Below are 22,253 nucleotides of genomic sequence, written 5' to 3'. Positions count from 1 at the left end.
TCTCTGTTTTTTTTTCCTCTCTGCCATTTTTCTCTGTCGCATATTTTGACCCATCACATGCATTGTTCAAACTACTGCACGGGAAGAAATAGACTTGAATGAAGATCGGAACTAGGAGCAGATTAGGGGAATCAGGTGCATGGCAATGGCTGATTGGAAGAATTGGGTGGGATGTGGCAGACTGGAAATCAGGGCCTGCCCCACAAATCATTTTTAGTTTATATATAATTCATGCATTTTTTAAAATAATTTAAAAATTGATGATGTGGGAAGCTGGGTGAAGAGATTAGAGAAAGCATTTGGTGACAACCTTAACACGAAAGTAGATTGCATAGCACACCCCACTGCTGGGGAACCTTTGCTTTAGATAAGTGATGTCTTCAATTGGAATTTATGAATTTGACCTCCATTTGATCGAGCTTTACAAGATGATGACGAGATTAGATTGTGTTTAGGTAGACAAATTATTTCAACTAAATAGATTAGGGAGGACCTGGGGTCACAATCTCAAGTTATATAAAGGCAGAACTAAATTAGATGTTAGGAGGTGGTTCTTTTTCCGGAGAATAGTGGGCCTGTGGAACAGGCTGCCAGCTCGTGCGGTGAACAGAGATTCCTGAATTCCTTCAAGCGAGAGCTGGACCTGTTTTTGGTTAGGGTGGAGATCACCATGTACAAGAAGTAAGTATCCTGTAACGTAAATCAGGATGGTCCACTGAACTAGTTTCGATCGTCTAAAGGAGGTCAGAGGAATTTTCCAGTTTTTCTCCCCTCAAAACAGCCTGGGTTCTTCACCTCTCCCAGGAGGTGACATGTCTTCCGGGTGGAGAGTGTATATATTGTGATGCACAAGGCATCGCAGTTGTGTGGGACAGGCTGATGGACCAGTGGGTCTTCTCCTGTCCGTCATTGTTAGTATGTTCGTATTAACAAAGAGAAGTAAGGATGAGCCTTTAAAAATATCCATGGGACATTCCATATCTGATATTTAGCCATGCTCACCTGCAGTGCTCCAAAAGCCTTAAATAATGCAAGATGAGGTGGATGTCTCCTGGCATCCACAACAACAGTCAATCCCAGATCCAGAACCTCCTTCCTGTGATAAGAAAGTTTTAGAATAAAATTAAAGCATCCGTGCTATACAATCAAGTTTGCACTTCTGTTTTTTTGATTGCCATTTATGATCACTGGAATAATTAATTGCGGATGTCCAAAAGACCTAAGTGCATCATGGGAACAAGGTACACTGTCCATATCAATGTGAGAAAACTATGGCTGGAATTTCTCCTGTTCACAATCAATAGAAGAAATTTCCTCCCTTTGGGGGAAAAAATTGAGTCGTGCCCCTTTTGGGGCGCTAACTTTGCTGGGGCGCTAACTTCGTCGGGGCACTACTTTTAGCGCCCCCCGTGGCTGAAATTCACCGGTAGCGCCCCAAGAGAGGGGCGAGGCGCTACTGGAAGCACCCCGCCTCCCTCTTGGGGCACTGCGAGAGAATATCGCTGTGCTGCGGCACATCGTGCTGCGGTGCTGCAGGCCTTCCTCCCTTTCTTAAAGGGGAGCGGCCTTGCACAGCGCGACCCAGGGACCAGCTGAGCCACCAGGGATCGGAGTGCCAGCAAAAGAGCCCGGCACTCAAGAGAAGTGCCGGGCTCATGGAGCACAGCTGGCACTCCGCTGGTGGGGGGGGCGGGGGGCTGCAGAGGAGGCCGGGGACGGCAGAGGAGGCAGGTGCTGGCAGGCAGTCAGCAACAAAAATGGCCGCCCGGCACCTCCCCTTTAAATAGCGCTGCCCCGGCTGCAGGTAGGCCCCCCTGACCCCGTCGGACATAGCGTCTGGTGGTAAGTCAGGGTGCGCTACCGAAGATCGCAGCCGGGACACTGTGCACGGTGATGACGTCATCGCCAGCGGCCCAGCACCGCGGGGCACTAACGGTTACCGCCCCTACTAACCTCCCGCTGAATTTCGCGGGAGGCGTTGGCGGCGCCGCACACAGGTGCCAGTTGCTTTGCGCCCCATTAGCGCCCTCTTAGGGCACTATTGGGAGGCGCAAAGCAACTGAATTTTCAGCTGTCAGTTACAGATTGGGTCTTTAGAAAGCACTTGGTCACTAGATGAGTAAAATAAATTAAATATGATGAGAACGCCATCAACTTCAAGTCACACGCCATCTTGATGGGCATTTATCGCCATTTCTTCATTGTCACTGGGTCAAAATCCTGGAATTCCCTGCCTACTGCTGTTGTGGCAGCATCATCACCACACGGACTGCAGTGGTTGAAGGAGAAGGCCCACCACCGCCTTCTCATGGCAGGCAGTTGTGGGCAATAAATGTACCACCCAAATCACGTGAACAAATATGAAATAAAATCCCTTGGTGCTTAGCCTGTATTAGGAGTATAATTGTTGGAATGTTTGGATAGGTTAAGGGAGACTACCTTATGGTCTCTGCTATATCTTTCGCCTCGGAGTCAGAAGGTTGGTTTCAAGCCCCACTCCAGTGACTTGAGTGAAAAATCCAGGCTGACAATCCAGTGCAGTGCTGAGGGAGTGCTGCACTGTCGGAGGTGCCGTCTTTCGGATGAGACGTTAAACCGTCTACACTCTCAAGCACTATTTTGAAGAAGGGCAGTGGTGTTTGCTCCAGTGTCCTGGCCAATATTATCACATTGCTGTTCGAGGGACTTTGCTGTGCGCAAATTGGCTGGTGTTTCCCTTCATTACAACAGTGACTACTCCAAAAGTAGTTCATTGGTGGTAAAGCGGTGAAAGGTGTATATATAAATGCAAGTCTTTCTTTTCTTTCTAATGGTGGACTACATTACAAATTATATTTTTATTGCCAGTAGGTGGCAGTATTAAACAGTCAATGTTGACTTTTTACTGCCGTACTGCAAACAATGGTTCAGCTATCAACAGATAATTGGAATCTCTGGACACTTATAGAAAGGTACAGAATAAAGCTGTCACACCAGGATCAAGGCAGTTTTACTATTTTTCTGGATCATTTTGACCGTAATTTACAAAGAACACTTTGCCTGTAACTGAATGAAATAAACAAAACAAGGTCTACTGTATAGGACAACCACATTCTGACACTGACAGCCCTGTGCAGTGCTGATTCCCAATGTCCCAGAAATCATATTTGTACACAGACAGCTTAATAATTGCAGGCAGTTCAACTTGGCCACGAGCTGACCCAATTCTTTTGATCCTCAGAGCCAAGCACTGAAAGTGCCGAGTTCTAAGTTAGTAGCACAAGTGAGAACGTGTCTCAGCTTCGAGCTTTTCATCATTTCAGCACCGAGCTTCTTGAACCACAGAACATTCTTCTTTTTCAAGCAAGGATCCAAATCTAGCCAAGCTAAGCCAAGCCGATTAAAGCTTGTTTCCTGCCCTGGTCTGAACAGACCAGCCAAGTCTGAGTGGAGTTGGATTTTTTGGCTGGCCAACACAGTACCACTGTTATGACTAGAAATAATTTTCACACTATTAAACACATCAGTCTGCCTGCACTCTGTCCCATATAGTACTGGGCTTTATTTTTGCAACGGTGAAATATGAGCTGAAAAATGTGCGTTTCCTCGAAGTTTGAAATGGCTTCCTGCCGTCAAGCATCGATACTGAAGGAAAGTCTCACCTGGGAATGTTGCAGAAGTACAGGAGGAGTCTGGCAAGGTCATCGCTGGTGCAGGTCCGGCTCTGCAGGAGCCTATTATCAGTGCAGACTTGTAACACAGCTCTCCCTGCCTTATCCCTGCTTCCTGCAAAGATTAGAAAAGAATGCAAAATTTCTTAATAAGTTCTTTGTAAACCATTCATCCAGCTCTCTCATTAAATTGCTTTGGCACTCGCTCAATACCATATTGTACCAAAGACGTATTTCCAGCATATATAGAACACATGTACTTATAATGCAAATCCCAGACACGGAGTGAGAAGCTTCTCCACATCTGCCACAATGCCCAGAGGAGGAGAAATTTCCAGTATCCATGAAAGTAAACTGTTAACATTCCATGTTCCTAACTCATTTTTGACTGGAATAAAAACAGAAAAAGCTGGAAATACTCAGCAGGTCAGGTAGCATCTGTGGAGAGAGAAACAGAGGGAGGAATTTTTCGGGGGTTCAGTGGTGGCGGATTTTTTTGACAGTGGGTCGGGACCCCGATGTCAACCCGCCGCCACGTGACTTTCCCAGATGTCGGGCCTGTCAGGGCTGAACAGACCCGACACACAGCGGCGGGGGAGGCAATTCAGGTCATTATGACCTTGTTAACAGCTCAATAAGAAGTACTTTGAGCTCACCTTTACATTTGACGAGGTTGCCCATGGGGTCCACGCTGCTTGGGGATCATGTCAGGTAAGCAGGTCGGGAAATGTATGACCATGGAATCATCTCACTACTGGACAGCTGCAAATGTACTATAAAAGCTCCCATCTCACAGCTGTTCAGTTTCCAAGCTCAGAAGCTGTTGCTTACTGCATTTGGAAGGCAGATTGAGCTTTATGTAGGTTGCAAGTGTTTGGAGTAAACTCTCTATCCAGTGTCACCTCATTGGAACAACCTCTCTCACCATTGACAGATCGCTTCTGTCATCTCAAGTTCACCTGCCATCTATTACATCAGCATCGGTACCCTTGAAACTATCTCACCTTTGTTCTCAGAATCCCACCACAATTATCCCCAACACCAGCAGCACCAACAACAACACCAACCTTCTCTGCAATCACCTGATGCTGCACAGGACAGAGGGTATCAGCACCCGACAACATTGCTGCCCGGGACGCCAGGCATGGCATCACGATGGCCAGATTTACTTCACTTGACGCTGTACACCCTAGCTGCCACACGATGCGCCAGGTTGGCACCACCCCACACCAACACCATAAAGCATCCATGCAATGCCAAAGCCATTCCTTTCACACTCATCACCATTGTGGGCGGTACCGTTATGTCTCACCATTCACTCCAACTCACTAAGCCACTTCCAAAGGTGCACACAAATCTCTCCAAGAATGCAATATGTTGAAAATAAAGGTTTCAATGTTTGACATCACATTAACAGAAACTTTACATGAACATTGGTTAAAACACCCAAGTGCCTACCCTTATGTGTTGTTAGTTGATATGCTTGGACTAGAAAAAGGGTGAGTGTGAGGGGTGGCTAGTGAGATGGGAAAGTGATAATGTAGATAAAGAGGGATGGGTGGAGGTGCAAGGTAAGTTGGTGTGAGTAAGGATGTGCAGGATTAGAGTAGGGAAGGCAGAGTGATGGGGATGTGATGAGTGGCACAGCAGGATGAGGTTGAGTGTGGCTTTGCAGTAACGTTTTGTGATCTACTGAGATCATTGAAAGGTTTGTGCCACTGCAGCCTGGTCCTCCTGACGACATCCCTGCTTGTGTCCTCCTGTGCAATGTGCAACCAGGCTGTGTTGGTCTCCTGGGGAGGTCTCTTCCACCCATAGGAAGGGAAGAGAACCTCCCTGCGTGCTGTGACTCCCTCTATAAGGGAGTCATTCGAGAGCCTGGGTGCAGCCATGCACCTCTGTGCAGTGCTTGTCAGTGTTTGCAGTGCCTCAGTGCTGTAGAACACTGAGAGCACAACTGTCAAAATCAATTTGCGCACGGTCCCTTTAAGGAAACCAGCTGATGACGTGTCATCAAATTATGTCACCAGACCCGCTTCCTTCAATTGGCTGGCAATCGCACTGTGTGGGCTTAACAAGCCCAATCAACGTAATGTAGGTATTCGGGTTCACCTAAGTAGGTATTGGACGAATTCCTACTAAATAATCGAGTTCGACTTCAGGAGAACAATCAAGAAGTTCTTTAATTCAAGAATAACCGAATTCCAACAGGTAGGTACAGGAAACAGATGAAATACAGCAGGTAAGAGAGATGGATGCAGGAGAGCCTTGGAGTAGGTCTTTCCCCAGCGGGGACGCCACGAGGACTGAGTTCGCAGTCCTGTGGATTGCGTGATGACGTCATCACATTTGCGTCGTGACGTCATCACGTTGTCCGCGTTTTCCCGCGCTTGGGGCGGTCACATGATGCGCGTCGTGGCGTCACCACGTTTGCCCGCGCTTAGGGCGGTCACGTGATGTGCGTGATGACGTCAGCGCGTTAGCCCGGCACTGCAGCTGGCCGTTGTGGCCGAAGTCGGGAGCAGGAGGCTGAACCGGGCCGGCGGCCGCCGCGGGAGCGAGAGGCCGAACCGGGCCAGCGGCCGCCGTGGGAGCGGGAGGCCGAGCTGGGCCGGCTCACATCTGGGTGAGTCACGTCATGCGCGCCATGACATCACCACGTTACGTCGCGTTCTTAAAGGGGCAACGGCCCGAACAGGTAAGTTATATACATACATAGTTAAGTTAAAGGGAATTATGTATTATAAGTAAGGGACACCCGGTGGTACCGCCACAGTAAAATCATTCTACACAGTGGGCTGAAGCCAGCAGCGGGGTCAGGACCTGCCACCGACATTGCCCGCCCTGGACCCGCCGAGGTAGCCAAAATCGCGGCCAACGTTTCAGGTCACTGGACCTTCTTTAGTGATATGCTGTTTACTACATGTATATACATTTTCCAACACATATGGAAAGCACTGAACAACTCAATATCAGATTTTAAAAATCACCTTAATATCCTAGTATGAGTCATCTATTACTGCCCCCACAGTTTATAGGAGGGGTGTTGGTGTTAACGCGATTTACCTGCTATACACAGTGGACAGTAAAACCAAAAATGTAAGTGACCAACATATTTCCTACTTTACAATAGTGATTAGACTTCAAAAAGTACTTCATTGGCTGTGAAGTGCTTTGGGACGTCCGGTGGTCATGCAAGGCGCTATATAAATGCAAGTCCTTTCTTTTATTTTGAAACAAAAGCAAAATACTGCAGATGCTAGAAATCTGAAATAAAAACAGAAAATGCTGGAAATATTCAGCAGGTCAGGCAGTATTTCCAGCATTTTCAGTTTATAAAACAGGTAATCTGCATTTTGCAACTGCTTCTCCCACTTGTTTGCAGTTGTATCCTGATTCTCATCACTAAGGGGATCACACTTTAACCAGGTGCAAACAGCTGATTGAAGCTGCTTCAAGACCCAACCTTGGCTGAAATCGGCAGAGCTTCTTAAATGGGCCAGTACAGGGAAAAATCTTATTGAACTGCCTGAAATAGTCGGCGCCCTCAATACGTTATAAGCAGCGCATTTGTAATTAACTCCTATGCTAATGGCAAATGGTTAATGCCATTTGCCTGATATAGATGGCTGTCTGTGATAAGTATGGATGGTGTAAGTGCTGGGGATTGTACTTAAGACATGATAGCGTCGCATAGTAATGGCCAATCTACTCTGACACCATCAAGTCAAGGCTACTGCTGACTTGCTCTTTCCCCAGTCACCTTCCCACTATCATCAAGATCCTTAGCCAGCATTCCACCTCTATAAGATTTATATCACCAGAAAAATGCATGCATCCTGCACAGAGTATGTCATAGAATCATAGAATGATACAGCACAGAAGGAGGCCATTTAGCCCACTATTCCTGTACCGGCTCTTTGGTAGAGTTATCCAATTAATCCCACTCCCCTGCTCTTTCCCCATAGCCCTGTAAAATTTTTCCCTTCAAGTATTTATCCAATTTCTTTTGAAAGTTACTATTGAATCTGCTTCCACCACCCTTTCAGGCAGTGCATTCCAGATCAGAACAACTCGCTGTGTAAGAAAGTGTTTCCTCATGTCACCTCTGGTTCTTTTGCCAATCACCTTAAAACTGTGTCCTCTGGTTACCGACCCTTCTGCCACTGGAAACAGTTTCTCCATATTTACTCAAAACCATTCATGATCTCCTTTTAACCTTCTCTGCTCTAAGGGGAACAGCCCCAGCTTCTCCAGTCTCTCCACATAACTGAAATCCCTCATCCCTGGTACCATTCCAGTAAATCTCTTCTGCAAACTCTCTAAGGCCTTCACATCCTTCCTAAAGTGTTGTGCCCAGAATTGGCCACAATACTCCAGCTGAGGTCTAACCTGTATTTTATAAAGGTTTAGCATATCTTCCTTGCTTTTGTACTCTATGTTTCTATTAAGAAAGCCAAGGATTCCATATGCTTTTTTAACGGCCTTCTCAACTTGTCCTGCCTCCTTCAAAGATTTGTGCACATACACCCCCAGGTCTCTGTTCCTGCACCCCTTTAAAATTATACCATTTAGTTCATATTGCCTCTCCTCATTCTTCCTACAAAAATGTATCACTTCACACTTTCCTGCATTAAATTTCATCTGGCATGTGTCTGCCCATTTCACCAGTCTGTCTATGTCCTCCTGAAGTCTGTTACTAGCCTTCTCATTGTTTACTACATTTCTGAGTTTTGTGTCATTTGCAATCTTTGAAATGATGCCCTGTATGCCCAAGGCCAGGTCATTGAGGCTAAAATTCTGATCCCTACGGGTGTATACGAGCTGTGTACTTATCCGTAGGGACGTCGGAAATGACAATTTCAGGCATGCACTGCGCATGCGCTGGAAACCGGCATTTCCGATCTGTCAAGACAGATCCTCCGGCTGCCCGGGAGCAGGGCCTCTGCGGGCGGAGAGTTCTGTTTTTTGGAGACTGTCTACCAGCACAAAACACTTACAATTCTTGCGCCTGGTAAAAGGGCGCAAGGCCTGCTTTTACCAGGCTAAGAGTTGAAGAAAGTAAAAAAAAAAATTTCCACTGATTTATCATTTTAAAATACTTTAAAGAAAGGTAAGTTTATTTTTAGCCCCGTTAAAAACTTAAATTATTTTTTTCAAAAATTTAAATTTTTGTTTAAATAGTTAATTTATGTAATTTATAGTCATTTTAAAAATGTGATTTTTAAAACATTTATTTGAAGTTTTACTTAATATGTTTTGGGGTTGATCTCTACTCATAGATTTGACAGGTCTTCCTGCCAAATCTATGAATGGAGATTCCCTGCTCTGATTGGCTCCCCATGGCCCACATGATCCCAGGGATGCTGCGAACTACCTGCGCTCCTGGGATACGCGTGCCCTGCACACCGGCAGTTTGAAGAGGCACAGCAACAGAACTCTGTGCCTCCCGGGAGCCCTCCAGTCCAGGCGGAGATTTTTCCAAATCGCAGCCCTCTGCCAGCAGGAGGGCTGCAAACGGAATTTCTGGGCCATTAATATATATCACAAAGAGCAATGGTCCTAATACCGACCCCTGGAGAACACCACTGCATACCTCCCACCAGTCTGAAAAACAACAATTCACTACTACTCTCTAATTTCTGTCACTTAGTAACTGTCCCTTTAATCCCATGGGCTTTAATTTTGCTAACAAGTCTATTATGTGGTACTTTATCACACACGTTTTGAAAGTCCATAAACGCAATATCAACCGCATTGCCCTCATCAACCCTCTCCATTACTTCATCAAAGAACTTGATCAAGTTTGTCAAACATGATTTGCCTTTAACAAGTGCATGCTGACTTTCATTTATTAGCCCATACTTTTCCAAATGCCAATTAATTTTATCCCAGATTACTGCCTTTAAAAGTTTCCCCCATTAGGCTGACTGGCCTGTAGTTTCCGGGTTTATCCCTCTCCCCTTTTTGATGTTAAAATATTTACCAATTTATTTCAACTATTGGTCTGCAGCAACTGAATGCATCTTGTATAGTTTTACTGCACTGTAACATTTGCTTTTCCCAGCATCATCAGAGTTCAGTAATCTATGACTAATGTTGCTATGTGTTTGTTGAATAGCATTTTATGATATTACAAGAGATCTCATATCGTAGAGATTTAAAGATGCATTGGGCCCAAGAACATCTGGTTCAAAAAGCAGCTATTTTTAGAAACCAATGCCTCCAATGTTCTTCAAATTATTGTCAACATGTTGTTATGCTGTAATTCATACGTAAGATTACCTATGTGCCCGTGTTTTTTTGATTAATGGTGACAATTTGACTGGAAAGAAGGGTACCTGGTAAACAAGCAACTCCTGAATGTAGCAGATCCCTGTTGAGATCCAGAGATCGTGTAGAAAACCTCTTCTGGTGACGTTCTGATAAAGAAAGGTCACTGGTTGGTAAACTAGTAGCAGGAGACGGCATGAATACCCCAACTCCTTGACTCACTGGGAGGGGACCTGTTGACTGAGTCCTGACCTCTGTACTGAAATCTGTTGGAGAAAAGAGAGGAGTGCAGTGGTTATTCCAGCAAACACTATTCCAACCACATTGATAATCGGATTTCCTTAGAGATGGATAAAGTAGGACAAATATTATCATCACTACAGAGTACAATTAACTCCAGGTAAATACGTAACTGACCCCAGCTTCTTTTTCACTCAAGCAATTTTTATTTAATGTGGCCATCACTGGCAAGACTGGCATTTATTACCAGTTTTCCTTAGAGTGTGGTGGTGGTGGTGAAGCTTTTACTTAAACCGTTACAGTGGTTTGATGCAACTGAATGGCTTGCTAGGCCACTTTGGAGGGCAGTTAATAGTGAACCACCTTGGTGTGGACTGGAATCACAGAAAGTGAAAACTGGGGCTTCCCCAATGGCTGTCAGGTGTTACTCTGAACCACACAGACCAGGAAAACCCCAAGGGGCCATCTTCACTTTGGACGTGGACAGAAAACCGACTGCTGTGGATTGACCGTCCATTATACACCCTGGCCAAATTTCCTTTCCACTAACTTCAATGGAAAGGATGATCGAGCGGAGTGTATAATGGGCAATTTATCCATAACCGCCAGTTCTCTGCCTAGAGATGAAAGTGAAAATTAACCCACTGAGCCTGCTGATTTGAGAGAGGCACTAAAATGTACTTTAAAATTATTCCAAGGGTCCTCACTCCAGATTTCTATCTACTTGACACTTGAAGCATGGAAAATGTGAATGTATTAACAAAAGGAAGGGCTAAATCAGGCTTTCCTCTGAGGTCTCTCATAGTTTAACAATCTGCCAGCACTCTGTTTAAACTCGCACATGAAGAATATCTACTTCAGTGAGGTACCAGGGAATTGTCAGCAACAATGGAAACCTAATACCCCGGCATGACTAGCTGCCTTAAGAAAGAAAGAGAGATAATTGGGAGGACATAGGTAATAGGAATTTAAATTCTAAAGTGCGTTATATTGATCTAATAAACATTAAAGGCTATTAGTTCCAGAGAAAAACCTACTTGCACATTGGACAACATCATTTAAATGTACTTTGCTGTTCATTAATTATGTAGCTAGCACCAGTCTGCAATTTATTCTGCATAAACCAAAAATCACTGGTGTGTATCTTCTATTTATCAAGATGCAACCTGATTAAAGCAGAACATTCTTTGTTAAACTAGTTAAACAGCTATCAGGATTCAATTGTTATCAAATCAAACTATGGTAGCAAGAAGGAGGATAAGGTCACTTTTAACACTTTGTTCATCCTCAAGGCTCGAGAGCTGTTATGTGAATAAATACCAAAGCAGCACTAAACACATTCATTTCAGTTGCAAATTGTTGGGTTCAAAGTACTAAAAAAGATCTCTTACCTGCCTCAGCTACCAGTTTCTGCATCCCGCCCTACTAGCCTGATTCCCAGTGCGTGTCCCCTCCCACACTGGACCCAGTTTCTGATGCGGCCACCGACCACCTACTCACACCTCCCACTCTACTGGCCGCAGATCTGGCTCCTGGTGCAGTCATTCTCTTCTGCTATTGGCACTATCGACAGACCAACAGAACGTCAACAATACCCAGCAGATGTAAAAATATCTTTGGTCAGCGTATGGCGCTGATGTTAGGACCTTAAATGTAGCCGCAGAATCTCAAGGCCATTCAACCCCCTATAGCACCCTCGCGACACCACTTTCCCCCGTACAATTCTTCCACCCAAAGAATGCAACTTCCCAATCTTGGGAAACAGGGAATAACACCCTTTGATAGCAACTCCACCCTATACTCCCAAAAGTGACCTCTATCCAACAAAACATTTGCTAATCTCCTTGTCCTCCTTCATGCTCTCCATTCTCCCTCTCCTTTTCATTCCTTCCCAATTATCCACCACCCTTTAACCCTGCTTCAGCTGAATTCACTTGGTCTTGACCACTCATATGCAACGACATTGGGACATCAAATAGTATAGAATAAAAGTCTTACATCTAGGCTGCATCTGGCACATGTGTACATGTATCGCTGCCATTGCTTTCTGTGAGTTAGAGATTATGTGATTGCAAGAGGAAGGGGACTTGCTGGTGTGTGGCAGTGGAAGCAGGGTGCACATCTCTAGTGAAAGAATTTCGAGAGGAATTTATGAGGATTTCCCCAGAGACAGTCAATAAGTGTTTTTGATTAGTTCCTAGAAAATTAATAAAGTTTCCCTTACCCACAGCAGGTACATAAATAAATCTATTTATACAAAGAATTTTAAATTTCATTAGATTCAAAAGGGTGGGAGTTTTAAATGCAATCTGGAGACAAAATGAAGAGGGAAAGGGTTTTCCTGGATTGATACGGACTGTCAGCCAATTAGAAGAAACCATAATATTCATGGAAAAAACTGTCAACAAAACCCAAGCCAATAATTCAAGATTTAATCAATCATTCAGGTTCGTAACAGAGAGTAAGCATTAAAATTAAATAGAAGCATAAAGTACAAAAGCGTGGAAATTATGATGAACCTTTATAAAACACTGGTTCGGCCTCAACTGGAGTATTGTGTTCAATTCTGGGCATCGCACTTTAGGAAGGATGTGAAGGCCTTAGAGAGGGTGCAGAAAAGATTTACGACAATGATTCCAGGGATGAGGAACTTCAGTTACGTGGATAGACTAGAGAAGCTGGGGTTGTTCTCCTTAGAGCAGAGAAGATTAAGAGGAGATTTGATAGAGGTGTTCAAAATCATGAGGGATCTGGGCAGAGCAGATAGAGAGAAACTGTTCCCATTGGCAGAAGGGTCGAGAACCAGAGGACACAGATTTCAGGTGATTGGCAGAAGAACCAAAGGCGACATGTGGAAGAACTTTTTTATGCAGCGAGTGGTTAGGATCTGGAATGCACTGCCTGAAAGGGTGGTGGAGGCAGATTCAATCGTGTCTTTCAAAAGGGAATTTGATAAGTACCTGAAGGAAAAAAATTTGCAGATCTATAGGGAAAGGGCGGGGAGTGGGACTAGCTGAAGTGCTCTTGCAAAGAGCAGGAACGGGCTCGACAGGCCAAATTGCCTCCTTCTGTGCTGTAATCACTCTATGAAATTAAATTTGAGACAATCTTTCTTTTTTCAAGTACAAGTGTGATGCAAAATTTGCATACAGAAAGGTGCGATGCCCAAGTTTGATGCTTGAAGTGTGAGGGACAAAAATGTGTGTTGGGTGCAACATTTTTGTATATATAATAGAATTGAGATAACTGGACTATGGATCTGCCTAACAGCAAGTAGCTCTTAATTGAGTACTGGAATGCACAACAATGAGGCCTTTTTGGCCTTACACATCATACAAAACTACATGCAACTTTACTGTGTGGTATATGCTATATTGCTCCTGCCCTGGGGTGTTTTACTACGTTAAAGGCGCTACATAGATGCAAGCTGTTGCCCTTATAAAACAGTGTATCCTCCAGCTTACAGTGAGGGGCACAATTTAGATCTGAATCTAGCACATATCAGTCACATCCAGATGCCACAATGTGTTACAGATATAAAACAATCTTTAAAAAAAAGATGAAGTAGGCTAGGCATTTCATTCTGACCAGGAGCCTTAAATTTGCGAGCAAGACATTTACAATCAGTGAATTTACAAGAAATTTGTAATCATTCACAATTATTTGGATTTTCACAGGGTGTACTTGAGTGGCGGCTTTAAAGGGACAGGCCAGGTTAGCAGTTAAGCATTACAACCGTACTCCAGACAGCAATGGAGATCTGCTATTATTAGAAGAAGAACACAGGCTGGCGTGTGTTTAGGGTAACAGCACATCTTGAGGAACAGCAGATGTGGACAAATGGTTTGACCTTTGCTCTTGTAGTTTATGACATCATCTGACCTGCTCAATGGGTTACTCTTTTGCTTCACACTCCAAGTTTACATCATGTCCGGTAGAGAGCAATGTCCGGAGAGCATTTGGTGACCTGGAGGATTTTTGTCATTTTCTTTTAAAAGCAGTTTAGGTGTAACTAGTAGTGACCTGCATATCAAGCTTGGAGTTTTCTATTAATGGATGAGCCCAGTCTTTAGATCTGACTGTGCCTTTAGGGCATGTTTTACTGTCAGCATTATTTAAATGTGTCTTTCACACTTCCACAGACCTGACAGTGAGACGGTTTTATTTTTTACTAGGGAGGAGATGAAAATAAAATTGTAGCAAGGTAGATTGCAGGATTGCTTCAACCCTTGGGCTGGAAATGGTTTGTTTCATCGAGAGAACTAAGTGTGAGTGTAAGTGTGAGTGTGTGTGTGTGTACGGTTGTGTGGGAGGAGGTTGGGAGCAGATGAGATAACTAAATTTAGTCATTTTTAAATATATTTTGTATTGTCTGAGCAAAATACTGTTTTCAAGAGTATGGAAATCTGCAAGAAACAATACTGCAATGATAAAAAAATCACGTCAAGCAGATAGAGCACAGACTTGTGAGCATCATGAATATTCAGTAATGTTGTACTGGTATGATACCTATCAATCATTTAGAGTGCAGGAATTCTGAATTCACATTTTTATAGCTCAATAAACCTTTAACATGCTGCAGTTAGTTGGGATTTAGATTCCAATTCAGTTTGTATAGCAATTTATGCAGTGGATAGATTCTAACTACAGTAAGTTTTATTGCAAGGGATCCTTTTAAGAACATTAACAATACGAGGCGGGGAGGAGTGAGGAAAGGCATTCAGCTTGCCTTGTCATTGAAGTCCATGTGCAGAACTGGGTCAGATCAATGCGATTTCTCTCCTACAAACCTTACATTGAATAAATGTTTTTATTAAGGAGGGAAGGGGTGACAGTTTTCTCAGGTTTCTCCAAATAAGAGATAATGACCCCCACCATCACAGTTGGCACAGTTTGAGTCCACTGTTGCTATTGATGCTGTTCCATCTCCAATCAGTAGGAAATGTAATTTAGTGACTGAAAAGGCCACACTAGGACACAACTGTAACAACCTCTTTGTCCATTTTCTTTATAAAAATAGGAAAAAAGCTGCAATGGCAGTTGCAAATGATCCATTGTCAATCTCACTTTCAATCAGGTCCTGCCCTTGTTATTAAAACACACTTTAAAAATCTATCTCAGCCACAATGCGCACGTAGTCAATGGCTCCAAATAGTGCCGAATGTGTAAACAAATGATATCTGCTCTGTGACCAAATGCAAACAGGACTTTGTGACAGGAATGGGACTGAAAGGAAAGTCTCGGACTAAAACTGCCGGAAGATAGGAGTGGTGGACAGGGACAAATTAACAACAAGGTTTAAGGGCTGTAATAAATAGGGCCCAGGTTACATTCATAGAATTTTTTTGATGACTCAACTCCACAGGTGAGTGCATATGTGACAACAAAGTTAAGTTGCACCGAGGCGAGTGTAAAGATAAAAGATTGATATCTTGTTGTTAGCATCAAATGTAATCTTAGTTCAGGACAGTAATTGATATTAGCATTCGTCATACTGAGTTTAAGATCCTTTGCTGACTAGATGGAGTTTCTGCCAAGATCAGGCAAAGTGTTTCATACAACGAGACCCTAATTTCCACCCCAGTCCAGACTGTCATTCATATTTGGGTTGCCTCAATAGCATGAGTTGGCCCACCATGGCCAGAGCATTTGAGATAGAAAGTTAAAAGTCTGGAGGGTCTATGGAGATGTCTGTAGACGAGACTGCACCATGCTCTTGACTGGGGGAAAAACTGCTAAATTGGAAGAGAAAAAACCTTCCCCTCCTTAAAAAATGCTACAAACCCAAAAGAAGATATGGGGGGGGGGATGCTTTTGTTTGTTTCCGTTAGTGTTGTGCCCAGATTCCATTGCAATTTGGGCATAATCGGCCAAACAAGCGCAAAAGATCAGAGAATTTAAAACATAGGTGAGTTACACACAAAACCACTCTCGCTCGTGCTTCCCACCTCTTTTACACTGGTTCAAGGTTCAATTCACCTGAATCAGGCCCCACCCACAAAACTGGCCATGCCCCCCAAGTCAAAATTGCAAGATTCCACTGATTCTGCTGGCTCTTCAAAGTGAGCTCATGTTCTTAAGTGCACTGGCACTAATCGACAAATTTTAAAAGGTTTTTCATATCAAAAAATATTGAACTTACTAAGAAACTGACTAGTACACCAATGAAACTCTTGACAAAGGGTTTCAACCTGAAACATTGACTCTATTTCTCTCTCCACGGATGTTGCCTGGCCTGCTGAGTTTTTCCAGCAGTTTCTGTTGTTACTGTGAAACTATTGAATGGTTCAGTGTAGTTTTTTTAAGTCATTTTCAGTGATTTTAAATCAAATTACTCACAGGTGGAGGACTAGACACCCTTATTAAAAATGCTTATTAGTGCTGATAAAAATATTTTCAGCTGGATTAATAAAACTGCACCAGGTTACTACTCCTAAAAACATCAAGGAATACTTTTTATTTAAAAAAAACAATTACATTCTATTACGCTGCCCGATTGCGCTGGTGGAAGATTTTACGTTTGCGATTATGCAAATATATTTTAGCTGAAACTTGAACTGTGACCTAACCAGCCCAATTTCAAGTGCATTTTGGGCGCAATTTCCCGATTACCACCCAAAGTGGAAACTCTACCCAAGGATGTTTAGCTACATCCATTACCTTGGCTAGCTAAAGTATTGTAGGCAAGTTGCTCATTTCTGTTACAGATCTGATTATTTCTTCTGTTGCAACATACATTGCTCAAGACAGTAAAATCCCATCTTAAGGTTATGATACTGTATATTAATTATCTACCAGATACCTGGTAGGTATCTGGTGACTGTCTGTGTGGAGTTTGCACATTCTCCCCGTGTTTGTGTGGGTTTCCTCCGGGTGCTCCGGTTTCCTCCCACAGTCCAAAGATGTGCGGGTTAGGTTGATTGGCTATGATAAATTGACCCTTAGTGTTAGGGGGGTTAAATACGTGGGGTTACGGGGATCGGGTGGGATATGTGTCGGTGCAGGCTCGATGGGCCGAAATGGCCTCTATCTGCACTGTGGGGTTTCTGTGATTTCTGTGATTTCTGTGATACCGTGTATAACATCACAACTACAGTGCATGCAATAATCATCAATTTGTCCCTGTCTGCTCTGGACACACTCCGATACCTAGAATTGAAAAAGTATCTCTTATTCTTATTTTACATCTTCACAAGACTCCAGGGCATGACCTCTGCCATTGAATCCATCGTTCTATGGCCTGAGATGAAGGGCTGCTACTGCTTCACTATGCCTTGCATTTATCATCATCAAAGGCACCTCATTTACGCTACAAACTAAAAGTGTCAGTGGTGAATTCTCTTTCATCTGGCAAAATTGATCACGAGTTAAGGAAGACTGATGATCAAGAAGCTGAGGGCAGGGATGATAAGAAATTTGATTGTCAGCTTCACTCTCAAAAATTCATCAGTGGCTGGAATGTGAACTAGAAATGTTGGAGCATTGAAGAGGAAACACTGACGTGAAAGAACTACATTTTTAATGTATCTTGTCTCAACACATAGAACCATGTAAATGAAACGCTTTAATATTTCTCTGAAACATCTGGTCTGCAGTTGATTTTGGTGAAAGTATTTTCTTGTTGAATACTGACAGCTCAGCATCATTAGCTGATTCTAAACTATTAGCAAATGTGCTACAGTTGTCGTTTAAGGGGAAGCTAGAGAAATACATTAGGGAGAAAGGAATAGAAGGATATGTGGATAGGGTGAGATGAAGAGGGGTCTGAGGAGGCTCATGTGGAGCATAAACACCAGCATGGATCTGTTGGGCCGATGGCCTGTTTCTATATTATTTTAGGTAGTTATACTGCATGTCTTGAACTGGCGCAAAACAGTTTTCCCATTGCAAAATGCCAAGTATTAATATCGGCTATCCTTCCAAACTTGCATTAATTCAGCATTCTTTGGGTTGTTAGAGATCACCTCATATGAGTTGTACTTGTCTATATTATAATAGCCACGGTCTGTGGCAGAATTTTTAAGCTTTATCTATTAAAATAATTTTGGCAATCACTGAACTATTTAAAGTTCCCAGTAATAGAAATAAAGCTGACTACCCTAACTTTAAATATTTACTTACAGTTGGAGGTTGCAACTGTTTAAGCATGGGTGCACAGAGCTCTCCTTTCCTCAATCTGAAAGTGGTGAGACCAGCTCTGTAACTCTTCACTGCTCCAAAAATTGTTTTGGTATGATACCTGTATCAAAAAGTATAACTGGGGCACAGGTCACCGACTAGCAGTGTGTCTTGCTCTAGTAGTAATGCGATGCTCACTATCCTGAAGATAATCAGCACACTATTTTTGTAGCTGTGATCCTGAATACCTCCCATTCCTCCTTGTTTTTCATTGAACTTTAGAAGCATCTGCAATGGGATTAAAATGACCACACAACTACCAAAAATAACCTAGGTTCATTCTCCTAGACCCGCTGTGTAAAAGTGTTGCTTGAATTTAGTGAATTAACATATAGAATAACATTTCCAGTGGCTCAGTGGATAGATGCACTGCCCAATGTGGTACTGAACCATATAGATCAAGAAAGTGGCAGCTTCCAGTCCCCCAGCTTTGGTGAATTAGATGATTTTAGCTGAGATGATAGTAGATGTGTGACATTTGGCTTAATGCCTGTAGGGCAGGAAGGGGACATTAGCCAGGGTTTCCGCTTCTTATTGCTATCCAATGACCCTAGTGAGAAGTGTATATACTTAGCATTACAGCTGAGACCAGGTTGGACATGTATGGAATGCCTCCTGCAGTTCAATAGCCTATCAGTACTCATTATCTAGATTTATACATGATGATGGCCAGTGAGGTACTAGAAAATTGTTGGCTTTTATGGAACCATACCAGGGCAACAGTTAATGCCTTTTGTAGATAGGAACTGGAACAAAAAAATACAGAGAAAGAAATATTCCTCTTGATGCATTATTTCCATTTGTGAATTCAAAAATTGGATGATACGAGTGGAGGCAATTCTAGGCCAGAAATCCAGCTGGATTAATTAGGATTATCTCAGTTAAACATATGATTGAAAACTCATTAAAAAATGTTTTGATAGGTTTAATTTTTACAACATTACAAGAACATTGCCTCAGTATTTCAAAATAATGGTATGTGAAAAGAGTAATATGCCAGCAAGTAGTCTCTTTATGTAACATTTCTGTTCTGGCAGCGCATAATAGACAGGACCATACAGAAGACCGGTTCAAGCATGGCTGAGAATGATTGAAAACTGAAACACAGAAGGAACCTTGTGCGTATGTGGTTCAAAACCGTGCGGTCTCTACAGGTAGCAGCCTGAAGCATCTGTACTGAGGAATTGGAACATGGCCATATAGGAAGAGCATCAGGGTATTGGCTGGATGCTGCAGTTATAGACTACGGTAGTTTGACACGAGACAATGTGTGAGAGTCTAAATGAATGGCCTAAGGCTTGGGTGTTTGATATTAAGATGGATGCTACAATATCTTGCTTTACAGATCACTGTTGCTATGTTATGATTTTAGAAAGTTTAAGGCAGCGTTAGAAGTGATGAAAGGTTTACTAAAGTCTGAGGTGGGCTTAACAGTCTATGGATTGGCAAAAGTGTTTTAAACAAAATCTTTGAACCATGGAAGATTAATTCATTCCTGGATGACAGCGCTGAGGAGTAGAACAAGTGAACTATTTATCCAATTTGTACCTAAAGTAGTCCTGGTTTGTGTAAGGATGTTAATACTATACCAAGCAACATTCTACCTTGTAAATTACGTACTTATAACTCATACTCAGAAGAGCAACAATCTTGTTCCGATAACTCACATGCTTTATTACTAGGGCCTCTCATTCCTAATCTAAGTGCCCCTACAAATTGTTTTAATTTTGGGTTAGTTTCATTCATGAAGTTTCATCCACCGACAAATAGATTAACTGTCTAAATAGTTTAATGTATATTCCTTATCAACTTCCAGAGAGATGGTCAGCACACCTAATTATGTAGCTCAAGGTTAAAAAAGAGTCCAGTTTTTCAATTTATGTTGAAACCAGATCCCCCACCATATTATGTTTGGTTTTCATTCAATACTTCCCTCTCAACTTAACTGGACCAGCCACATAAATACTGTGGCTACAAGAGCAGGTCAGAGGCTGGGTATTCTGCGGCGAGTGACTTACCTTCTGACTCCGCAAAGCCTTTCCACCATCTAGAAAGCAAAAGCATTAGTAAAAATACATGCTGCTGTGAAGACTAGGGAAGCACAAACTTTGAGGCCCCTATTTTAACTCCCGCCACCTGGTGGAAACTGGGTAGGGGGCAATTAAAAAGAGGGCAGCAACTTACACTCCTCTGATCCCACTGTCTCCCTGTCGTGTCCCAATGTTACCCTGCTCTTTTGAGCAGACGATTGGGACACCCGCAGGAAGGCAGCAGGGTCCTCTTTAAATATGCAGATCGGTTCCCGATAAGGTCATCCGCACCCAATCTGCAATTTTAGTTAGAGGTCTGAGCGGGGGAGCAGTGATGGCTTCCCCGTCAGGACAAACCTGTCGTGCGCTAGAAGATGCCCAGGCAGGTAAGACATTATGGGCCATTTGGGGGCGCTAACTGAGTTAAGGCAGGACATTTAGCGGCTGGTGCAGATGTATCGCCCCAGCCTCTATATTCGGCTTACTGTCCCCACACAGGAAGTGGAGCGCAATGTCAGGTGCTCCACTTCCTGGTAGGGCAGTAACCGAGGCGATGTCGGGGCGTGATCAGCAGCACTCCGTGGAGGCTCCGCAGAGCACTGCCGTGTTTCAACGACCCGCCCATTCAGTTAAAGGGGAGGGCTGCTGTGTGCTCTGCAGGGCCTCCCATGGCCCACACTAGGCCACCAGGGCAGTGTGGTGCCATGGCAGCAGCCCGGCGCCGAGACACGGTGCCGGGCTGCGCGATGGCGGCCAGGACCACGCCACGGCCCACCACGGAGGGCCGACCTAGAGGTCGGGCAAAAAAGGAAAATGGAGGCACGGGTCACGGCCGCACCTCCCCTTTAAATACCGCCCTGTGAGCGGAGGTTGGCCCAGCTCGCGATCCGCGAGGCTGGCACTGACATTGCCCACGGCAGCCTCGCGGGGTGCAGCCAAATTTCTGCCGTGGGGTGGTAACGGGCCATGGCGGGGTGCTAAGGGGTCATGGTGCATGGCGGTGATGTCATCACCGGCGGCTCAGCGGCCAGGGGCGCTACCGGGTAGCGCCTCAGCAACGCCCCGCCGAATTTCTCAATAGGCGCTTTTTTCGCACCCCCACCGCCCCCCCCCCCCCACCGCCCCAGGTGATAAGCTCTTTGTGCCACATTAGCACCCCCAGGGGCGCTAATGGCAGGTGCAAAGGAGCCGAATTTCTAGTATATCTTTTAGGTTTCTTTGCAGGCCAGGAGGTGCATGAGTGTGGCTCCGAGCATCATGAGGAAGCCTTCAGCCTCCCTTGTCCTGGGCTCCCCCCTCCCCATTCCAATCACGTGCAGAGACGACCTCCCGACATTTACCTGACCTCCGGGACCATTCCCATGGGGCCACAGCTGCAACCTCCTGCCGCCGAATTTCCGCTCCTGCCCGTCGGCTGCGTTCGGGCGAGTCACCAAAAAAATTTAAGTTAATTACGATCGGCTGGGCCTCTTGTCCCCAGATTTCCCAGGTCCGCCACCCACTTTGAGGCTCACAGAACCACACCCGCACCTCCCTCCCACCCTTTAAAATCGAGGTTTATGCTTTCATAACGCTGGGTATATATCTGGTATCACAACTGCCAAATGACTAGGTTCAACATTGGATATGAATTAATTTCTTCCAATATAAGGCTCAAAATAATAGGGACAATTATGAAAATGGCAGAAAATGCATGGCTCAAATCATCACTGACCAAACAGAACAATGTTTTTCTTTACTTTTAGAAGTTTGCTATGAGGTTTGTTCAAGTAGTGAATGTGACCAAGAATGTCATCTCGAAAGGAGAAATTTGCTGGGCTGTGGGGAAAGAGCAGGGGAGCGGGACTAATTGGAGAGCACTTTCAGAGAGCCGGCACAGGCA

At 44.1% G+C, this 22,253-nt stretch overlaps 1 protein-coding gene across 2 annotated transcripts in view; it reads right to left on the bottom strand.

The window, feature by feature from the left end:
* Nucleotides 1-22,253, bottom strand: part of LOC147108583 (pleckstrin homology domain-containing family G member 4B-like) — a 204,408-nt gene that overhangs the window by 102,257 nt on the left and 79,898 nt on the right. For both annotated transcript variants that reach the window (XM_086005270.1, XM_086005271.1), the window contains exons 4-6: nucleotides 9,992-10,189; nucleotides 3,642-3,765; nucleotides 1,003-1,096 (exon numbers count right to left, since the gene is read on the bottom strand). In XM_086005270.1, coding sequence (XP_085861396.1) covers nucleotides 1,003-1,096; nucleotides 3,642-3,765; nucleotides 9,992-10,189 — 416 coding nt within the window. The remainder of the gene's footprint in view (nucleotides 1-1,002; nucleotides 1,097-3,641; nucleotides 3,766-9,991; nucleotides 10,190-22,253) is intronic.

The sequence above is a fragment of the Somniosus microcephalus genome, chromosome 13 (genome assembly GCF_052327205.1).
Source record: "Somniosus microcephalus isolate GS21.2 chromosome 13, FLI_Smic_1.0, whole genome shotgun sequence".
NCBI lineage: Eukaryota > Metazoa > Chordata > Chondrichthyes > Squaliformes > Somniosidae > Somniosus > Somniosus microcephalus.
Note: the sequence above shows the minus strand (reverse complement) of the source record. Positions and strands in the feature narration are given on the sequence as shown.